Genomic DNA, 21,972 nt, shown 5'->3' with positions numbered 1-21,972 from the left:
TTTCACCTGTCTTAGCTGGGTGGGGGCAAGCACGTCATACGTTCACCACCTGCCTCATCTGTGTGAAGGGCTCCTGGGCTAGCGCACAGAGTGCCAACATCCCGTGCCCTCCCTCAGGAGCCAGATCCTCAGGGTCACACTGGGCTGGGCCTTTGCTTGTATCAAGCCCTCCTGGCATAAAGAATTCAGCAGGCTTCCTCAGAAGGCATAAATATTTAATGGCATTGTAGTTATATATAATTTGATCAATATGTCAGTGCTAAAAGGGCCTTTATGGAGGCTCACCTGTCATTGAGTGATCTGTGATGTAAACCCTCCCAGCCCCTCCAGAAGCAGGGGCCATTATCTCCCTGGGCTGCTAAGTGGATCATTTATTTGCCCCCTCCTTAAAGACGCTGGTACTGGCTTCCTCTAGAGCCCGCGGCGGGGATGGAGCGGGGTCGCGAGCCTGCCTTTTGCCAGGAGGTCGCCCTCTTCTTTGTCCCTGGCCTGCCTTCCCACTTGCTTTATTTCAGAGCTGTCCAAGCTCAGTGTGGGGAGAAACTGCCTGGCAGGGAATTTCATGTTATAGTCGAATAATTGAGGATCTATCAATTTAGAATTGCCTGGGACATGCAATGGGATATTTTAAGTTAAAATTACTCTGGCGCATTGTTCCAGAATCTTCCAACATTTGATTGCTTTGTGGTCATGGCACCCGGCTGCCATAGCCGCCTGCTGCACAGCCCCCAACTTGCCCTTGTGTCCCTCTGATTTTAATTCAAGATGAAGCAGACTCACCGTGCACATGCCAGGACTTGAGTCAGATAACTGGGTAAAACCTGATTAAAATTCGAGAACCCCAGAGTGGACCGAGGCCCCACCCCAAATACACATGGGTTTCTAGAGGAGCAACCCAACCCGAGGCCCCAGCGGGCAGGACGAGCCCTTCCTACAGTGGCCTGCTTGACACTGACCCATGAGATGCGCCTGCTTTTGAATGGTTTGTGCTGTGAAGACCGGTCCTGGGGATGGAGCCCAGGCCAGCGGCACCCCAGCCGTGTCTTGAGGTGGCTTGGGTGCCACGTCTTGAGGTGGCTCGTCTCTTTCTCTTTCTCATCATCCCTTCTGCTCTTGCCAGGCCGCCTCTGTATTACTGAGCTATATGGACGAAGGATAGGTCACAGAGCCATGCAGGGAGGGGTAGCAGGCTACAGCTCTAAATGACAGCTCCTGGATCTTACAAAGTCACCGCGTGGCCACTCTGTTCTGCACACAAGGGGATTGAGACCCAGAGGAGGGAAGCAATTTCCTCAAAGCCACACAGCTAGAGGGAGGCAGAGCTGGGGGGAGAAGCCAGGTTTGTTCTGTGAGGCTTTGGGTCCTATCATGCTCTTTGCAGTGGCAGGGTTTTCCCTCTCCTTGTTTTCATTTGGCTGAGGTTAAAATGAGACGGAGGGTACAGACCACGGGGCCGTTTAAAATAAATAGCAGGGGGCAGCCCTGGTGGCTTAGTGGTTTAGCGCTGCCTTAGGCCCAGGACCTGATCCTGGAGACCCGGGATTGAGTCCCACGTTGGGCTCCCTGCATGGAGCCTGCTTCTCCCTCTGCCTGGGTCTCTGCCTCTCTGTCTCTCTGTGTGTCTCTCATGAATGAATAAATAAAATCTTAAAAAAAAAAATAGCAGGGAGACCATTGGGTGGAAGTGGCCAAGGACTGTGTTGAGTAGTCAGCTACATTTTCAAAAAAAAAAAAAAAAATAGGGATCAAAAACTGGCAGGATGCTGTGGGGCTAGGACCAAGCGCAGAGTCCAGCTCCCCCCCTTCAGCGTCCCGGGTCCGGGGCCCAGGGCTGGTGAGCCGCTGGACTGCACCGTGCACGTGGGAGTGTGGTCAGACCTGAAGTTCCAGAATGTTCAAGCCCCCTCGGTTTCACAGCAAAATGTTCGCCGGTCCTGCTTTCATGCGACGATCATCACGCACACAGGAGCTGCTAAGGCGCGCTGAGCAGATTGTTCTTTGGGAAATTACACTTGCCCCCCACTATCTTTGTTCCGTCATTTATTAGCCTAACAACCCCGCCGGAGACGCGGGGCAGATGTTACTCTCTGCGCCCAGTTGGGAGCACAGATTCCGAATCTCACAGGGTCTCTGGGCACGTTCCTCCCCGAACCGCTTCGTCTGTCTGCGTCTGCTAGACGAGCTCCTTCGAGATGTTTTGCCACCAGCCAAGCTGCCTTCTTTGAACCGCACTTGAAAAGAAACTTTCAAAGGCCGCACCCGCCTCCCCAGACACCTCTTTTTGCAAAGGCTGCGGTCTTCCCGCCACTGGCACTTACCTTCTCCCAGGTCCCCATCTGAGGATCTGGCTCCGAGGAGGCCGTGGCTTTGCGCGCCCCACGCGGAGGGCAGGCTGGGGAGGAGGCCGGAGAACCCGGTGCCCGGCATTGCCAAGGGGCGCCTTCCCGCGTGCCATCCAGTCCCAGTTTGTGATTTGTGACCTGTCCCAATTGTGGAAGTCACATGTCTTGATCCCCCTCTACCCCCCACCCCTTGGAAGTGGATGTTTAGGGCTTGTTTGAGTTGGACCAAATGCTGTTTTAACAGCTGTTCTCATCGGAAATGCTGTCAATGATTAACCCTGATGGTAGCTTTCCTTTCAAAAATACTTCTCTGAGCTCTCTCAAAATGTCGAAATTGGGTTCCCCGGTAGGAAGTCGTTGGTGAGGTTGCCTCATTGCGGGGCAGGCGTCATTTCCCCATCTGAGGTGTGAAGATGGTCGTGGCCAGGTCCTTCCTCGGAGAGTTCCTCCGTGAGTGCACACCTGGGAGGTGCTTGGGAACAGCTGGGGAGGTTGTTGTTGCTGTCTGGCCAGCGTGTATTTCCAGGAGCTTCCCCTTCATGGCCACCACCCCCCCAAAAAAATCAACGTTAAAGAAAAGTCATTGATGAGGGCCTAGTCTTCCCATTCATTCCTTGATGCAGCAGTGTGCCGAGCCCGTTCCCAGGGTGGGGTGGCCCACGGAGAGATGGGTGGGGCTCACTCCCTGCTTCTGCCTCCCGCCCCCTGGGAGACCAGCTGGGGAGTGGCACTCCGCAGAAGGCCTTAGCCATGCAGTGACAGCTGGGAGGGGAAGGAATGTGCGTGCTTTCCACCCCCCCAAACCCAGGGGCAGGGGAGCCCTGGTTCACTGTAAGCGCTCTCCAAGTACACAGCCCCCACCCCCGTCCTGCCCGCCTCCTTGCCCTGTGTCATGCTGTCTTATGCAGCCAGTCCTTCCTTGAGTTCTGGCCCAGGATATCCCCGGCCTCCAGAAGGTTCCCTGTCTGCGTGGGGTTGTTCTCATGCCCTTGTTGGATGTTTGTGGTGTTGGGAGGTGGGTGACGGAGGCAGGAACTGCTTCCAGTGGAGTGGATGAGGGGAGACTGGGAACTTGCTCTGAGCCACCCACGTGGCTTCTGAGGGCCAGTGGTGGTCACCTGGTGGCCTGGATGCCAAGCCTGGAACTGGGCACATCCATGGGAAAATCTCAGCAGGTCTCTTTTCCTCATGGCCAGAGGATGCTGGGCGCCCGACCAAGCCCTGCAGGAAGATCCCACCTGTGGGAAGCCTGTGGCCACATGTTTGCTAAAGGGTACGAGGAGGGGCAAGGCCAGCTACTTTTCATTTTTTGCCTGGAATCGCCAAGACCCTGACACATGACCTGTTTGCTGGAGGAAGTAAGCGACAGATGGGAACCCTTTTATAACCACCCACCCCAGAGGTTGTGCAAGTATAGTTGCTGCGTTGGCCAAAGTAATGGGAAGGTCCAGGGCCGGCCTGCCTTCCTGGCTCAGGGGTGGGAGCAGCAACCAGAGACCCACCAAATGGCCTTGCAGTTGGTTTGGCTCCGTGGCACTACCTCACCCAGTTGGTGAAGGGCCACTGCCCACCCACCTCCTAGTTCTATTTTGTTTTGTTTTGTTTTTAAAGATTTATTTATTTATTTTATAAGAGACACAGAGACATAGGCAGAGGGAGAAGCAGGCTCCCTGCAGGACTCGATCCCAGGACCCCGGGACCATGCCCTGAGCTGAAGGCAGGTGCTCTACTGCTGAGCCACCCAGGCCTCCCAGTTTTGTGTTTTGTTTTTCATATATCCTGTTCTGATGGGGCACATCAACATGTGACAGTCGAATGACCGTGTTGCCCTATGTAGGTTTGGACTGAGATGCAGACTAGCTGATTGTCCTAGAGCTCCTGCCATATATGACCCCTTCCCCATTATCAGTTGAGGGAAAGATGAGCAGAAATGAGAAAGGATCCTGTATTGGAGAAGAACTCTTTCCACTTTCTTAGACTAATAATTTATGCAGTAATTAACTTAGTAATCTTCTGGATCCCTTACAGTGTACATGCTGGGCATGTAGTGGGTGAAGCCCGGGGATGGTGCTAAAAACCCTACAATACAACAAGGAAGTATTGGGCGTCGATATCAACAGCACTGAGGCTGAGAAGCCCTGGTGTCCAGTGTCCTTACTGGAGCATACCCAGCATGTGCAAATCTGGCACTAAGGCCCAGAGGGCTCACCTAGGGGAATACTCCCTCTCCACCCTGGAATTTGGAAGTGGGATCCATTATTGGCAGTCAGTGGGTTTTCTGGTCCTTTCAAATGAAGAATTATTCCACCCTAGATGACAGAGGGCAACCCTGGCCCTCTCCTGAGGATCGGAGTGTTTAGGAGGGAGTAGCAATCCCTGGTCCCCACCCAGGAGGCCCTCACGTAGTGGGGCCTGTCTGTATGAGAGCCTGCCACTGACCAGCAGCCCCGGGATGTAGGGCCACACAAAGCCCATCAGTTTGGTTGATGGCCTATCTCTTCACCACCCTGAGGCATCCCCATTAGTGCCTGCGAGTCCGAGGGAGATGGGGGTGCCAGCCCCAGAAATTCTCCCAAGGTCCGGGTTCTGTTTGTAAGCCTTCAGACGGCATTGTTTGTATTTTAAGTGCACAAGGATTTCTCATCGAGCATCATTTGACATGCAGATGATCACAGATTTTTAAAGGCTGTTGTCATGGTTTTGTCTCTGGAAGATTGCTGTGTGCTGATGAGAGCCTTGAAGCCGGAGTTGAGTTGGGACCTCAGTCCTGGCGGCCTGAGGATTCAGCAGGAGATAAGGAAAGCAATCCTGAGCCGTGTCTGTCAGGGGGCCTGGGCCTTCCTGTCTGGACACAGTTAACCATTCGGCACCCCTCTTTTTCTTATCCTTTCCTTTCTTTTCTTTATTTTTAAAGATTTTATTTATTTATTCATGAGAAACACAGAGAGAGAGGCAGAGGCACAGGCAGAGGGAGAAGCAGGCTCCATACAGGGAGCCCAATGTGGGACTCGATCCCAGGACCCCCGGGATCATGCCCTGAGCCAAAGGCAGATGCTCAACAACTGAGCCACCCAGGCGTCCCCTCTTTTTCTTTTAAAACCGCTCTTGATCTGAGACTGAGGGTTCACATAGGACAGGGCAGCAGATCAGACAGGTTGATCTTTATCTAAATGTGACATTGGCTGGAATATTGGGGGTGGAGCAGAGAATTGGTCAGCTCATGATCAACCTCTCCGAAGGATTAGGGTTCCAACGAATTACCTCCTGAACAGCTTTTTCAAGAAGGCAGTGCTTTACCCTAAAAAATGAAACGTTGATGATGGGATGTCGGGCCGGGTGGGGGAGACATCAGCCTGGTTGGGGAGAGGCAACGTGAAACGTGGAGCGGGGCAGGAGGCCCTCTAAGGCACCTGTGGCCAGGTCTGATGGTGACCCCCCAGGGAGCCCTGTGGCACATGTGGCTTTGGGGGCTTCCCGTCACCTCCTGCTTTGTCTGTCTTGCTGTTGCCATTGGGCAGCACCGCCGTGTGCTTCACTCCCATAATAGATTTTCCTGGGGTGTGCATTGGGGGGCGGGAGCAGGGGGCGAGGGTTGTTCTTGTTTTGTTTTGCTTTGTTTTTAATTAGGGCTTCCATCAAGAGCCGACTGTATATTCTGAACCAAACACGTAGACCACCTCTGATAGGAAATTGGAGCACCACAAAGTGTAGGCAGCCTGGCAGGGGGAGGGCTGGGGATTATTTAGCAAGGCTCCTGGCAGGCGGCCAACCGAGGGGGGAGAGCATGGAGCCCCTCCCGGGGTCTGCGGTTTTGGGGGAGTTTGCGCTTCTACCTGTGTGACGTTTCGGCGATTTGATTTATTTGCCTGAGCTTCACGCGGTCTCCTCTTCTTTTGCAGACAGAGATTGCGAAGAGATTGAACACGATTCTAGCACAGATCATGCCTTTTCTGTCACAAGAGGTAAGACCTTCTTTAACCGTGTCCTCCTTGTCTTTCCAATGCGTGCAACCCGGGGCTGGCGGGGTCTCCCTGGAGCCCCAGCCCCTCTCCGTTCATATGGACTGAAGCTGACAACTTGGGGATTTGTAGAAACTTCTCCAGCACGTCAGAGGGAGCATTTGGGTGTTCTACTGCGGTAGAACTAGTTCTCTGCCGCTGTCTGAGACCACGGAGGAGGGTAGCAATGGGCAGCGGGTGCCCTCTTTGCCTCCCACCCTCATTCCCATTCAAACCAGCATTCCCAGCCTCTGCTTCCCTGTGACCATCTCCCACACCTGGAAACGTCTAGGAGCAAGAAGCTTGGCCAGATGGTGCTAAGGGGCAGAGCCTATAAACGGAACGAGTACCCAAGGGGGAGCCTAGCCTCTAGGACAGAGCATCCTCCCTAGAGGCACGAGCAGTCAATACTAATACCTTCCGAGGGACACCCCCTGACCTGAGGCCTGGACCAGGCCAGTGGATGGTGAGACAAGGGCAGCATCTCCAAGGACGTCCCTTAGTGTAGGTCAGACAGGTGAGCTGCCTGAGAAGGGCCTGATCCTGGCTAGCAGAGCTCACTCCAGCTGGGGCAGGCCCTGCTTCCTCTGCCCCCTCAGGCGCTGTGACCACCTCCACTCCCTCCCGGACTCCTAGGTCTCTGAGTCAGAGGGGCAACCGATAAATGATTGAGTCCGTGTCAAAACACGATATAGTGACGTCCTCGAGCTTATGGCCTAGTAGGGGGGATAGCTGCCTACGAAGCAGGTGCTATCCCAAGGCCAAAGGGAATGAACGCACCAAAAAAATACCTTCTTTTAAAATCAACTTTATTTTTTAGAGCGGGTTTAGGTTTACAGCAACCCATGAGTGGAAGGTACAGAGATCTCCCCTGTTACCAGCCTCTCGCACCTGCGTGGTGTATGTGTTGCAGTGATGAACCTGCATTGACACCTCGTCATCACGCTCAGTCCTTGGTTTATATTAGGGTTCCTCGTGCCACTTTTTTTTTTTTTATCTTTCTAGACATTTTCATCTTTCTCTTTACTTAGCTAGGGATTGGGTTTCTATAGATTTACACACTTTTCTTCTGAACTCCTTGAACATAAATCCTGACTCACCACTCACTCGTCTAGCTGCGTCTCCTAAATACGGGAACGCCCCTTCTAAGGGATGAATACCATCGCCGCATTTAGAAAATTAATAATGAGGAACATCCTCTCATAGCCAGCTCGTATTCAGAGGCGCAGGAGGAAGGTTTTTTGTATGTGTAGAGGGAGGTGGGTGACTGTTGGCCATCCAGGGGCTCATTTCTATTTTACCTTAAAACAGGTGTCTGGGAAGTAATACATGTTCACTGAAAAGTGTCCCACCTCTTTGGAGGACGTCCTCTGCCTCGGGCGGGGGCTGCGTCGCTGCCCGTCGCGAGCTGCCCTCCCTGTGCCCCCTTTAGGTGGGAAGGCAGTGCATCTAACCCAAACTCCCTATTCCCTCCAGCACCAGCAGCAGGTGGCGCAGGCAGTAGAACGTGCCAAGCAGGTCACCATGACGGAGCTAAATGCCATCATCGGGGTACGTGGACTCCCCAATCTGCCTCTCACCGTGTGTATAGCCCTTTTATTCCTCTCATTTACCATAACCAGAGATCGACCCTGACCTTAGCTGGCCTCAAAGAAGGGCGGCCCCAGGGCTCCGGCTTCCCATGGGCTTGGACCCATTTGGGGCTCTCTCTCCCCATTAGCTCCCCAACTGCCTCCTGCTCCCCCAAATTGAAGGGTTGTCCGACATGCCCCAAATCCACCTCTAAACTCATCAGCCCCAACCTCCCCCTGCTTTTGATGTCCCCACCATTGAGGGAGGCGGGCCCTGAGGTAACCCTCACACCCAGCCTCCTCCTCAAGCCTCCCGGGGGGCCTGTCCGCCCTGAGTCCCCTCCCTGGCAAAGGTCTGCCCTTCTTTGGCCACCTGGGATCAGAACTGTCTCTGCTGTACTGTTGATCTGAAATGTGCTGTGGAATTTGGGTTTGGGTCTCGTGCCATGCACGGAGCTATCTGGCTGAGCGTTGATCATGCACCCTTGTGAATTCCAGCTGGGGATATTGTAGGAGTCCTGTCTCACTCACTGGGAGCAGGAAAAATGCCCAAGGGGGGATTTGTGAGGTCCACATGTGGTAGGACCCCCCCCACCCCCTCCCGGTGAAAGGAGGAAGCCCGATCTCTCCTCTTCTGCGTCCCAATCTGGCTCACATCTTTAATGCACTTCTTGGATTCACATAGCGTCTTTCTCCTGCTTTGGTGTGAGGCTAAGGACATTTAAGATCAGCAGCTGAGGAGAAACCGTTTTTTCATGTGACTTTGGGCAAGGCTCCTAGCCTCAGGTATATCCGTCCACCTTTTGTCCCTAAAATGAAGGGAGTAGGTAAGATCACTGCTTCCCACTTCCCATCCGCAGACAGCTATAGGTCAGGGCCCCCCAGCAGGGGCTTCTGAACAATGTAGATTCCGGGGCTCTTGCTCTGAAATTCTTTTCCATTAGGTCTGAGGGTGGGACTGGGAGTCTGTGTTTCTGAAGTTGTTCAGGTCATTCCGAAGGGTAGTCAGGCTTGGGAAGGAAGCAGTGGCCCAAATGGCTAAGGTCCCATCAGCCCTAACATTCTGGGACCCTGCTTGGTCCTCATTTCTCTTTTGTTCTCATGTGAGATGTTTTTTTTTTTCTCCAAGGTGGAACCAGAGGTCCCAGAGTGTTGCGCGTGGGTGGGATGAATGATGACAGTTGGGTTTTTGGTCTGGGGCAGAAACCATGAGACACGTATTCTAGTTACGGTTCTTTTCCTGTGTGACCTTGGCAGGACCTGCCTCTTCGCGGGCCTCAGTTTCTGTATCTAATAAAAGAGGGAATGCACCAGTTCATGTTGCTGGCCCAGCAGTGCTAGGAGGCTGGGGTCAAGGTGGCACAGGGCTGGTGGTGGCTCCCACTGCTCCATCCCGCTGTTGGGACCTGTGGCGGGTACGTGGCTCTGTCCCCGTCTCCGTCCAGTGACAGCTGCTGAACACTGCCTCGGGAGGGTGTGGGAGCTTCGCCGGGTCTGAAGCCGGGCAGTGCTGGGGAGGAGCAGAGTCCAGAAAGGGGAACATGAGTTAGTGGTCAGTGTCTTTAGCTGTTGAGCGGGGAGGCAGCACCCCAAAAGGGAAACCATAGTCTCGTGACATCTACTGTCTTCCTGAGGTCAGCCAGCCCGGGGTTCTTCAGCCTGGACGCTACGAAGTTTGGGGCGAGACACTTTGTCGTGGGGCCTGACCTGTGCATGGTAGGATGTCCCCAGCAACCTTGGCCTCTACCCACTGGATGCCAGTGGCAGCCCCCACACACCGCTGTGACTCCCCAAAGTGTCTCCAGACATGCCAGATGTCCCCAGAGGTGGCAGGATGGCCTCTGCTGGAGAAACCCTGATCTTGCCAATGCCCTCGATTTACAGAGAGGGGAAGTGATTCGAGGACGGTCACGTAGTGTCCGGGACCTCAGCCTCAGGGACCTGTCCGCCGCTGGCTTGGTGGCTCTCTGAGAGCGGTGGACGGGAGACACGGGGGTGGGAAGTGCACCAAGAGTTCTGTCCTCCGAAACGTCACCCCTCCCAGCTCCTCGTCCTACCCCCCGTCCAGGCTGAGCCCTCCCATCCACGCAGTGGCCACAGCGGGTCCCCTCTCCCGCTCTGCCTCCCTCTTTGGAATTAAAATCCTCTTAGGAAAATAACTTTTTTTTTTCCTCTGAATTCAAAGAAAAGAGTGAGATTGGGGAAGAAGTGCTGCTTGGATTAGCTCCACTTCCTTTAAGTAGTATTTAGGAAGCTACAAGTTAGGTCAAGGCAGCTCGAGGCAGATATTGGAATTCAATTAAAGCCAACGAGTGGGGCCTGTGACCCCCATTTCCAAGGTAATTGCTTCTCGGGCTCGGAGTGAATGCAGCCGTCGCCCTGTCATTAAGCAGGCGGCCGTCTAATCGCCGCGCCTGACGGAGCCTCACAAGGCAGGAATTACGGACAGCTGAGGCAGGCTCGGCTGGGGAGCCAGGCCTCACTGCACCCCACGAAGGGGCGGCCTGGCTCGCAGGGGAGGAGCGAGCAGAGCAGGCTGGGGAAGGTGGGTGGAGGCTGGGGCGGCAGGGCAGGGCCTGGGCCCAGCAGGAAAGGGCGACGGAGGGAAGGGCCCGGGGCGGGGCTCTCGGTAGCGGCTGGTGGTCTGTCCCCCCGGCCCCGTGGTGCTGTTGGGTTTGCCGGTCTGGGGGGAGAAGCAGCCCGGCCCCCTGCTCCGGGATTGAGGCTTTGGGCTCTGGGCGAGGCACTCTGTTCCTCCAGGCCTCAGTCTCTCCAGTTGTGAAAAGACAGAGGAGGGCTCGGTAAGTCCCTGCGGCGTGCCTGCTTCATCTGGTGTTGATGGCTCTCTTGGGCCCGGGGTGGAAGGACTCTGAGGTTGCCGCTTGGCTCGACAGTTCGGTGTATCTGGTGCGGGCACCTGTCGTGGCTTATTCATCCCGTGGAGTAGAGTGCTTCTAGGGCCTCCTGGGGAGGAGGACGCGATCCAGCATCAGGTCGGTGTGAAGGGAGAGTGGCAGTTGGGGGGAGCCCAGGCTTGCTGGCCAGCGCCACCCCCGACCTGCCACTGGGGAACTCCGGTATCCCCCAGAGGAAGGCAGGTCCGAAGATGCCTCTGTGCTGGCCAGGGCCTGGCAGACAGACCCCAGTTATTGCAGGCCCCGTCCTCTTCTAGGCCGTTTGTTGTTGGGAGAGGAATCTGCAGAGGGTGAGGATCCCTGTGCATGAGGGGGGTTTCGTCCCTGGAGCAGCATCTTGCAGAAGGCATTCCTAGGCAGATTGTAGATCCTGTGAGCCGACCTAGCAACCACTACCAGAACCTTCTTTTACATCCCTCTGTGTTGGTCCAGGGTCGTTGCACCTGATGGATGGAGGGACTCTTACCCTTTTTGCCCCCAGACAGTTTGGTTTGCATTCTCTTGGAGATTTATTAGTGGGAGACATAACAGTGTTGACTTGATTTATTTTATTTTTTTTATTTTTTTGAGCTAGGGGGTGGAGTGAGGAGGAGGAGGAGGAGGAAGAGGGAGATTGTAGCTTGTCACAGACAACATGGTATTTCGAAGCCATGCCTGAGGGCTTTGCATTCACTCTGGGATGTAGATGCACGGGATTCACTTGACTGAGTTTTCCACGAGGAAGAAGGCAGAGAGAGAGCATGTTCCAGAATACATCAGGTTCTTTCAGCCCGGCAGCGTGCTGGGGAGAGGGCATGCTGGCTCCGGGTCCTGGCTCTGCTTGGCTCCTCGAGCGCATCCCCGTGTCCGAAATAGAGTAGCAAGGGTTGTTGGGAGCTCTGAAAGCTATTAGAGAGCACAGGAGCTCAGTTCGCGGGGCTGTGGGGCCCACCAGCCACATAGGCAGAAGGAACGGGGAAGGCCCAGGGCTCCTGGGAAGGCAGGAAGTGTTCATTTTATGCAGTCAGAACTCTGTGCTTCCTCTGGTGGGTGTCCTCAGTGGGGCTTGGCTCTGGAAATGCTTAGGCAACTTCGCTAAGTTTAACCCAAATCATGAACCTGAGAAGTGAAGCATTAAATCAGCCAGCAAAGGCATTAAAGCGTGATGTGCATAATCCAATTACACATACTCTGGGAGGAAGATCCTCCCCATCAGCCTCTCCTGTAAGAGGCCCTACCTTCTGAGCACAGGGCGCGGGCACTTGACACACGCGTGGAAGACGGGGATACACTTAGAGCCCGTGGGACACATTCTTTGACCATGCTTGTGGTCTGGCCTGAAATATTACAGGAGGGACCAGTACTCCTGGGTGGGCTCGGTTCCAGGCACTTAGCCCCCTCTTTGGGGGTTGGAGGTGGAGCATCGGATGGAGGAGTGTATTGGAAGGAGTCATGGAAACCGGAGATGGGCTGCAGCAGAGTGGTTAGCTCAGTCCCTTCTTGGAGGGTGGATTTGATTCCATTTCTCCCCACTTGTCACCGCCCCCACTCACATGGTGCTGTATTTCAGCCCATCGTCCTCTGAAGTCAGGGACGCGCCACAGGGGATTGAAGTGCAGCCTGGAGACAGCCGGTCGCGCACCGCCTGCCTGCCTGCAGAGAGGCAGGGGCCATGACATGGGACAGCAAGGCAGGTGCATCGTTGCCAGCCAACTCCCCCTGCCCTGCCGGGGAGAAAATTTTGTTTCACTCTCTTGCATCCGAGACTGTGATGAGCAGACGCCACGCCCAGCAAGCGCTGGCATCTGCCCTAGCCCCAAGAAGAGATAAGCCTTGGAGGTTGGCTCTTATGTCCCTACTCCCTGGAGCCTGCCGGCCCCTCCTGACTGTGCCTTCGAACCATACAAAGGACGTCTCTTTCTGGTTGTGCTTTTGTACTTGAAGATGAGAAGTATATGGAAATTTCCTTTTCCTCTGTTGCAAAGAAGACACTGATGTCTGACATACTACGGCAGTAAACTGCCCCCCCGCCCCCCCCCCCAGGCTTGGAAGCTCCGCAGCTTTGAAAGCCACGGTTCTCCAAACGGCCACTATAGCCTTTGTTCTGAGTTTCTCATGCCGGTTTGCAGGATCACATTTCCAGGAAGCAGGACACTCCGCTGTGCTCCTTGTCCCCATGAGCTGTTCTAGCTGTATCTCAGCAGGCCTTGGATAAGAGGCACAGATCTGGGAGGTGGATGGTCACTTTTGGACAGAGCTGCTCTGCCGACTTAACTTCCAGCCTCTCTCCCTTGTCTGCCTTTTCCAACATTATCACGTACTTACCCAGTGGAAGTGCTGTGAGCAAACAAGCCAGCCGCCACTGGAGGTGCCAGGACAGAAAATACAAGGTTCCCATCTTCCTGGAACTCACAAATTGGCAAGCATCCCATAAAGATGAAAGAAATGGTTATATTTGTGATTCATGCATCGGTTTTTGCTAACGTTAACTGAGTACCTACTCGGCCTTGACATGCAGCATAATGCATGTGGTCCTCGCACGATGAGAAAACCAAGGCCTGGAGACTCGGTCCACGGACTCCTCTAAGGTCTCGCGGCTGATAAAGGGTAGAGCTGGACGCCTGCCTTAGCTTGTCTGGCCCCGGTGTCTGGGCTGTTAGGACTCAGCAGGGAGACATCGGTGCTGACCAGGAGGATGGGGAGGGCTTCCAGAGGAGGAGGCATTTGAACTGGGCAGGGCGTCCAGAAGGTTGGGTAAGAGCAGAGCTTCCCCGGTAAGGTAGGAATTGGGGTATTTGGAATGGTTCAACTGCGTCTCTCCCTGGGCACAAATTGGTAGCATCAGATTTATTCATGGAGGGAGCCAGCCTTATACCCTTGCAGCTGCTTTCCCTGAAGCCCTCCTCCTCCCGTCTCCCTCCAGCGGTCTTACCGGCTGTGCACTGTAAAAAGTGGATTAAATACCTCACTCCTTGCTTTCTGAGATTTTATGAAATAGTTAACACTGGCAAAATTAAAGGGCCTGTCAGCAACTGGTCTAAAACCACAGTGCTGCTGGCGGAGACCCATTTTTTAAGACTGGGCGTGTAGATAGAGTTGGATGGTTGGCCCACACCGGGGAATGATGGGTAGCCATTGGGAAGGACGTGTTAATCTGTACAGAACAGCCTCAAATGAAAATCCAGTTGTGTAGTAGTAGTAGTAGTAGTAAGGTTGGCAAGAGCCTATTTATTTGGGAATACGTTTACCGTTTGTAGATTTTCGTAAAGGAAAATTCTAGAGAGTGGGATGGAAGGGTAATTTTTTAAGAGCGATATTTTTATCCATACTATATGTAATATATTCTGACCACACATTTTTTCCTTCCTGTAGTAAGACCTAACAAATTATAATTTGTTTAAAGAGAAAAGGTAGGGGAGGTCAGATGTAAGCCTCTGGGTCCCAAGAAGAGCCTGAGTCACTGGGCTGGGCTGGGCTGGGCTGGGTCTCTGCCTGGGGTCCCCTGGCTGGGCTTTGTTTCTGTGCTGGCATTTTGGGGCAGATCTGGGGTCAGTGCCCACCAGCCGCTTCCATAAATCATCCAATAGTAGCTGTCCCAGCTCTGAGCGATGGCCACTGGTCCCGGCCTTTAACCCAGAGTTGCAAGAAAAGCCCTGGGGGGGGCCAGGGGGTGGTGGTGGCCATGGTTGGCTTTAGCTTGCAGGTGAGCCCAGGTTTGCAGTTTGCTGCATAGTTGAGGGGAGAGTAAGGTTCTTAGGACCCCCTGACTGTAAAACTTAACTGCATTAAGTTAAGTTAGGGCCTCCCCTCCAACCAGAACTGTAGACCTTCCCCCGTGTTCTCCTGTCTGCCAGCCGTGGCCTCCGAGCCAAGTTTATACTGACAGGCAAGCTTATCAGATTTTCACTCTCTGTCATCCCTACCAGCTCTTCTTGCTTTGGGGGGTCTCCTTAAGAACACGCTTTGGATAAGAGGGGTGGTTGACAGATTTGAGTCCAGATCTCTTGCGCTAGTGGTTGAACCTGGCTGGTTCCAGCCCTCTCCGTGTCGGTTTGCCATCTGTAAAATGGGCACAAGCCCTCCTTTGCCACCTGGGGCGCAAGGGTCAGAATATTTGGGAAGTGCCACACACTCACTCGGGCATCCAGTAAATGTTGGTTCCCTTCTCTTGTGCTCACTGAGGTAAATATCAGCATACCCAAGGCCCCAGCCACTCCTCAGAAGTATTTGGCTGCGGTGTAACCCGCCCCATAATTCCTGTGGTTCTTGGCACAAAATTAAGAACGATAAGATAAAGGTCGTTTTGTAGCGGCTGCTGGGGAGGGAACCAGGCTGCCCATGCCAGTCCGTTGGGTGTGGAATGCGGAGGGGAAAGAGAAATACCCTAGGGCTAGTGTGACCAGGGGTACCTGGGGCCTCAGGGAGCCGCGGAGCAGAAGCCTGGCCTGGGGATTGTTACCGTTAATGTCCGTGATGATGACTGTACAGAGCTTGATGCAGGTGTAGGGATTTTAGAACAGTGCAGGGCCCGTTGTAAGGCCTCTGGTGAATGGTAGCTGCTGTTAGGAGATCACTCAGGAGTAGCCTGCCTGAGGTCACACAGCTAGGAACTACCAAAGCTGGGATTTGAATCCTGGGCTGTCTAGATCCAAACCTCCACTCCTGTTCCTCCGTTCTCCGCTCTGATGTCCAGCGAGATTAGCTGTCATTCCGCTGGCCCCAAGCTCTCCCCTTGACCTCGGAAATTTTCTTCTATGGCCTGGCCCTGGCTTCGGCTAGCCGGTCTGGAGTTCCTGAGAATTAGGGAGGTTTCCCAGGATACGGGCTCAGGGTTGGGAGCCACTGGCTGTGAATGTTCAAAGGCATGCAAGCATGAGCAAGTGTGACGGCTGACTTAAAATTGGACACCCCCCCCCCACGCCCCAGAGAGGGAGCCCTGATGACTCTTTGGTTTTTAAATGCATGCTGTATTTATCTCAGGCTTGGAAATGCACCCTGAGGAATTCGTCCCAAAACTGGGGGGGTGGGGGAGGGATAAGTGGAGAGTTTGAAGACCTACATCTTGTGCCTTAATTGCCCTCAGTTAACGGACTTCCTTCAGCCAGAAAGCATGTGGACTGAGCTGGGGGCAGAGGTTTGGGAGGGCATCCCCGCCCCCCCGCCCCCACCTCCAGCGGCCTCCCCCGCTGTCCCTGCTCAGCTGTGCTCACCACCCACTTCATTGCAGCAACAGCAGCTCCAGGCACAGCACCTCTCCCACGCCACGCACGGCCCCCCGGTCCAGTTACCACCCCACCCATCAGGTCTCCAGCCTCCAGGGATCCCCCCGGTGACGGGGAGCAGCTCCGGGCTGCTGGCGCTCGGTGCCCTGGGCAGCCAGGCCCACCTGACGGTGAAGGACGAGAAGAATCACCATGAACTAGACCACAGAGGTGCGGCCCAGAGCTGGGGCAGAGGGTGGGGCTGGGCTGGGGGTGGGGGGGCCTCCAGTCGGTCCTCCTGCCAGGGGACACAGCAAGTGTTGTCAGCCTGGGGCCAGGAGTTAGCAAAAGATTAGGTGCCATCTGTTGAATGCCTAGAACATGGAAACCAGAGCCCCACCCTCCAATCCCTGCTCCGTGGCAGGCGGTCTCTGTTCCGGAAGAACTCTCCAGCACCCTCCCATCACCTAGCTACACGCTGCCCATCCTTAAAGGGCCAGCCCAGTCCTATTCCTTCAGGACGCCTTCCAGTCTGTGCTGGGGGCCTTTTTCCAATTCCCATCAGCGTTGAAGAGCGAGAGTTCCCCAGAATGAGCCCTTGGTTGCCATCCTCCTATATCCTACCCCTGGAGGAGGTTTCATCATTAGTCCTCAAAGAACAGGGGCCAAGATCCTGGCTTTTAACTTAGCATATGTGTCCCACCAACGCGGGTGCCTTGGGAAAGGTACACAGTTGGCGTTCGGGGAGAGAGCTGCAAGTCGACGGCCTTTGAGCAGAAGTAGCGATCTCGCTATTGCAGGGAGGTGGTTGGAAAGACTTGGAAATGGAACCCCAGCCTCCTTCACCAGGCCCTCGCCAGGAGGACCCCGGGGGGCCCAGGAGGGCTTGGTTTGTTGGGGAAGGACACCGTCATGGCTCCCTCGCAGGCCGATTTCAAAACTTGCCACTTCATGTGGCCTGCCCTTAGATATTGTTTCCCAGTTTTTTGTGTTTTTTTTTTTAAGATTTTATTTATTTATTCATGATAGACATAGAGAGAGAGAGAGAGAGGCAGAGACACAGGCAGAGGGAGAAGCGGGCTCCGTGCAGGGAGCCCGACGCGGGACTCGATCCCAGGACTCCAGGATCAGCCCCTGGGCCAAAGGCAGGCGCTAAACTGCTGAACCACCCAGGGATCCGTTTCCCAGTTTTATTGAGATATAGTTGACCTACAAAATTGTGTAAGTTGCAGGTGTACACCATGATTTGGTTGGCCCGTAGCTACCAGGGCATAGGGCCAGTGCCTTCCAGGACCCCCGGGTGCCACCCCATCCGGCCCAGGCCAGGGCGCGCTAGGGTGGTAGCAGAACCTGGGAAGCAGACCATGCTGTATGTCCACTTGGCGGAGGAAGAGGGGCTCCGCACAGCAGAGAGGGGAATCGGGGAGCTCGTGCTCGGCTGCGCAGAATAATCCGGGGCTTCTCTGCAAAGACCTGCAGCATGGCGTTAGTTAAAAAACAAAAACGCCTCCCACGGTTCCTTTCTTTGTTTTTTTCTCAATCCCCAGATCCCAATCCCCAGATCCGCTAGGTGTTCTGCGTAGCATGACCCTTTCCAAACTTGTGGCTTGCAGAAAGGGCTGACCGATAATCTCCGTGCCCTTCTTGGCATGTCAGGGAGAGCCAGGCCACAGGCCCCCACCCCACCCGGGACTGCTGGCCAAGGGGGGGGCATTGGGAATGGGGGGGTTAATTTTCAAAGTGGGAAACGTCACCTAATAGCCCTACCTTGGCTGGCCCACAATGACTCAGAGGGCTAGGACTGCTGCCCATTTTAAAACGCATGAACTAGCAAAGCATAGAAGCCAGCTGCATGAGACTGATCTTTTTTCCCTTTTTTTGTCTTTTTTTTTGTCTTGGGGGGGCCTGTCCTTCCTCCTGTCCGGGCCTTCGGTCCCCGAAGAAAGAGAATCCAGCGCGGTAAGTGTCAGCACTTGGGAGCCTTGGAGTGTGTTTGGGGTGCTGGGAGGAGGAGGAGGAGAAAGGGGGAGGAAGAGGGGACCGCGTGGGGTCCTGGAGGGGTGGGGTGGTGGTTGTCATGAAACAGGAGTTGCCACCTGCTGAGAGTGACCTTCCGTTGGGGGGAACCTGTCATCTCTCCAGGCTTCCCTTCCATCATTTGGCAAACGGGTAGCTTTAAGTGAGCTCTAACCCTCTTTTTTAGGAGAGGTGATTAACCAGAGAGGGCAGCTGGCCAGTCCGTGGAGTCCCCGGGCGGCCCAGGGCCCTGTGTCCTGGGCAGGGTTGCTTCCCTCCTCCCAAGCGGGCAGCCTCCCCTATGATCCTATAACTCCCCACTTCCTCCAAACGCCTGAGGTTTCTCCTTGCTCTGGGCTTTAACTTGGTTTAAGAAAGTGCTAGCGAGCAAGCATTAAGGCCAGGCTGTCTGCGTGTCTGCCAGCTTTGAGATTTGTTGTAAATCTTTCTGATCACACTGAGGCTCAGAGGTTCTGTTTCAAGTGAATAAGCCTTCTGAATAAGCGCAGTGGAGTCTGGATAAAAAAAATCCTCCAGCGATTAGCAAAGCTATTTTATTCCTCATCGCTGTCCTTGTATCTGGGGCCATCTAATCTGTTAGGATGGCTTTGGTTATTACCTCGTGTTAAGTAGGACTTGGAAGGTCAGGCAGTTAACTAACCATCTAGACGGCAGCCTCCTCGGGCAGCTCCCTCCCGACCCCCTTCCCTCCCGGCCCTCCACCAGGCTGACTTTTTTAACCTGCCAATTAGCAACAGTGCTCTCTCTTCCCCTCTCCACCTGCCCATGTGCTCAGGAATCCGGGTGCACGTTTGGGCCCGGCGATGGCTAGGTACGTTGGGAAGGGAAAAACTGAAGCTGAAAATCCATTTTGATTGCTTTTAAGTAAATGTTGATCCTCAGGAGGTGGCATTTTTGGGGAGGTGTTTGGCCTCGGTGGGAGTGGGGGCTGGACTGGACCTCCTCCAGGCCTGGGGTCTGGTCACCCAGGGGGACCCACTTCATGGGACGCCCGGTCTCGGAGCTTCAGTGTCTGTATCTGGGACACGTGCATATTCCTACCCAGCCAGCCTTGTAGCAGAACCCAGCATCAGGAGGTGACCCGGTTAACAAGTAGCCGCTGCGAGTGACCCGGGGGTTTGAGGCCCGACACCCTCTGTCTTCACATTGTCGTCCTCCCCATTGCTGTTTGCATTTTGTACCCCAGTCCTCCGTGAAAGCCTTCTGCTGAAAGAGGCCCCCCGGGGAGCCCCCAAGAGCCTCCACACCCATGCAGGGCGGGCTGGGAGCCGAGGGGGGCACCCTGGGGTCCCTGGAGAGCCCAGTGAGAGTGAGTCCAGACCCCATCCATCCGGGGCCCCGGGGCGGGTGAGGCAGCGGCGGGCCTGTGTGCCTGTGGCCCTGGTGGCGGAGGCCGTGCAGCCTGCAGTAAGCAGCCCTCTGCAAACCAGGTTGTCAACAGATGAGGCCCCGCAGGAAGGACAGGGCCGCGGCCGCGCAGAGCAGGGGGTGGCGGGCAGGGTTGAGGGGGGGGGACGACGGCTGGACGGGCTGGAAGCGGTCCCAGAGGGGTTAGTCTGGAGTCCAATTAGAGGTAGCTTCATTCATATTTCCTTGCCTCGCCGAAGCAATAAAAAATACTTAGTTTTTTGGCCGCCTGCCAGCCAGAGGAGGGCTGGATCGATGCCGCTAAATGCCTGACATGACTCTCTCCGGTAGCAGCGAGGGTTTTCAGCCTGACTGCAGGAGAAGAAAGGGCTCGCTGTTCTCCCAGCCACGTACCGGGTCGCGAGGAGAAACCCGAGCAGCCCCTGCCCCCTCGCCCTCAGCCGCTTCCCCCTGCCAGGGAGGAGGGGAGAGGAGAGGAGGGGAGGGGAGAGGAGGGGAAGGGGGACAGGGGCGAGAAGACAGGGGAGGGTGGGGAGAGGGGAGAGGGCCTAGCCTGCTGCTTAGCGCAGTGGCCACCGTCGGAGGAAATGAAATGAAATGCGCTGATTTTTCCGCCGGGCTCGGGCTCGCAGCGGCTAATTGAATCGCGGCCGAGCGCTCCTGCGCGGCTGCGGGGAAGGCTCGGGAAGGCTGGGGAAGGCTCGGGAAGGCTGGGCCGCGCTTCCATTAGAAGCTCCATTTTTTTCTTCAAGGCTTGATAACTCTGCCATTTTAATTTGCTTCGGGCAGAAACTTGGCAGGGAAGGGCTGCCCAGAAACCGGCTTAGGAAAGGAAATGAAGTTGTGCGGCTGGCTCCCACACCGCCTCCCCTTCCACCCACCCTGGCCCCCCCAAACGCCGGCTCTGGCCTCCAGGAAAGTGGGGGAGACGGGAGGGGCCTCGGGGTGCCCTTCTCTACCCACGTCCCGCTGCGTCCCCGCCGTGGCCGTGTCCTGCACGTCCGTGCGCGTGGGGATGCGGCTGGACCGGCCTGCATCGCCCTGCGGTCTGGGTACCGTAAGCCCCCGGAGCGGAGACTGGGTCTGGCTCGTTCCTCCATCCCTGGCCCCCAGCCCCAGGCCCGATCTAGGGGAGGTGCTCAGGAAAAAGGGGTGGAAGTAGAGTTTGGTCTCTTAGAAAGGAGCAAACCCCAGCAGGCACCTAGAGAGGCATTGCTTCTGATGCTCTGCGGCCCTGGGGGGCGCGGGTTTGCTGGCAGGTACCCCTAGTGGCGGCTCCTCCCTCCCTGGCCCCGCAGCCCCGTGCAACGTGCGCCGTTCCTGGCACCCCGAGCCAGCCAACCGCCTCCTCTGTGGGGTGTTCTCCTGCCTGCCTTTATGCCTTTTCCACCTTTCAGAGGGAGAGGCTTCACGAAGTTGCAGGTTTTGTTTCTTTATAACCCTGCTGCTTCGCTGAAGTGGCTGGAGGTCGCGCAGTGGAACAGTAGGACGTGCACGCAAAATGCCAAATTGTCCACCTGCATGTAGAAGGCCCGCCGTCCCTGCTCCCCGTCAGGCTCCCCATTCCGGTCGGGTCCAGCCGATGAAGGATGGCATGTGGCCCCTGTGTGTCAGCAGAGGCCCATCTTTCAAGACTCGGTGCAAATTCTGCTTGTCCCTTCTTCGAGCAGATATACGTGGCCAGCCCAAGGTGGGCGGTGAGGGAGGTGTGATCCGGCCCCCACAGAACAGACAGTCTCACAGGCCAGAAGGCAGAGAGCTCGGTGCAGGTCCATTCACTTCATGGCAGCATCATGGCTACAGAGGAGAATTGTGCTGCTCCCAGGGCGCCCACCCTTCCGGGGAGGCCCATTCTGGAGAGCTGGGAAGGCTGCTCTGGCGAGACTCCGATGGAGGGGAGCGTAGCAGGACACACACACCTCCACTGACCTCATGGGACGATGTGCACGAAGTGCTCACACTGAATCTCCTTCTTGTTTCCAGAATAACTCCGTGTCGCCCTCAGAAAGCCTCAGGGCCAGTGAGAAGCACCGGGGCTCTGCAGACTACAGCATGGAAGCCAAGAAGCGGAAAGCAGAGGAGAAGGATAGTCTGAGCCGATACGTACGTATAGGGGCACCGTGGCCACCGCTGGGTCTGAGGGAGCTGGGGTGCGGGACAACCCACAGGCCTGACTCATGGGTGCGAGTCAGAGACCCAGGGGAGGGTGGGCTGTGAGCACCAGGGCCACAGCCAGGACGGGGAGCGGCTGAGGGGAGAGCTGTGGGCCAGGGCACAGGCAGGCAGGGCGGCCCCGTGCTCCCCTCATGGCCCTCCCAGACCCTGGTCTGCTCCAGGGGGCCATCCCTGGTGCCCCCACACTTTGACCCCACAGTGGGCCAGCCTGTGCAGCATGAGAGCTGAGACCGAGGGAAGGGGGCTATGTGATGCCAGGCCCCGTCCAGCCACGTTGCTGCTTGTGGCCCTGGACGGGTTCCCCAAGTGCCTTGGCTGCATTTCTGGGAGACGAGGCTGATCACGCCTCCTGCATGGACTGGCGGAAGCCCTGACATGAGGCTAGC

The 21,972-nt window shown here is 55.7% G+C and overlaps 1 protein-coding gene across 19 annotated transcripts in view; it reads left to right on the top strand.

The window, feature by feature from the left end:
* Positions 1–21,972, top strand: part of TLE3 (TLE family member 3, transcriptional corepressor) — a 68,037-nt gene that overhangs the window by 14,636 nt on the left and 31,429 nt on the right. For 14 of the 19 annotated variants that reach the window (XM_077881706.1, XM_077881702.1, XM_077881694.1 and 11 more), the window contains exons 5-9: positions 6,242–6,304; positions 7,817–7,921; positions 16,033–16,237; positions 17,949–17,965; positions 21,395–21,514. In XM_077881706.1, the coding sequence (XP_077737832.1) occupies positions 6,242–6,304; positions 7,817–7,921; positions 16,033–16,237; positions 17,949–17,965; positions 21,395–21,514 (510 nt within the window). The remainder of the gene's footprint in view (positions 1–6,241; positions 6,305–7,816; positions 7,922–16,032; positions 16,238–17,948; positions 17,966–21,394; positions 21,515–21,972) is intronic. The other 5 variants (XM_077881690.1, XM_077881707.1, XM_077881703.1 and 2 more) reach the window with 1 other exon arrangement.

This window comes from Canis aureus, chromosome 32 (genome assembly GCF_053574225.1).
Source record: "Canis aureus isolate CA01 chromosome 32, VMU_Caureus_v.1.0, whole genome shotgun sequence".
Taxonomy (NCBI): Eukaryota; Metazoa; Chordata; class Mammalia; order Carnivora; family Canidae; genus Canis; species Canis aureus.
The sequence above is the reverse complement of the archived record's forward strand: the minus strand, read 5'-3'. Positions and strand labels throughout refer to the sequence as shown.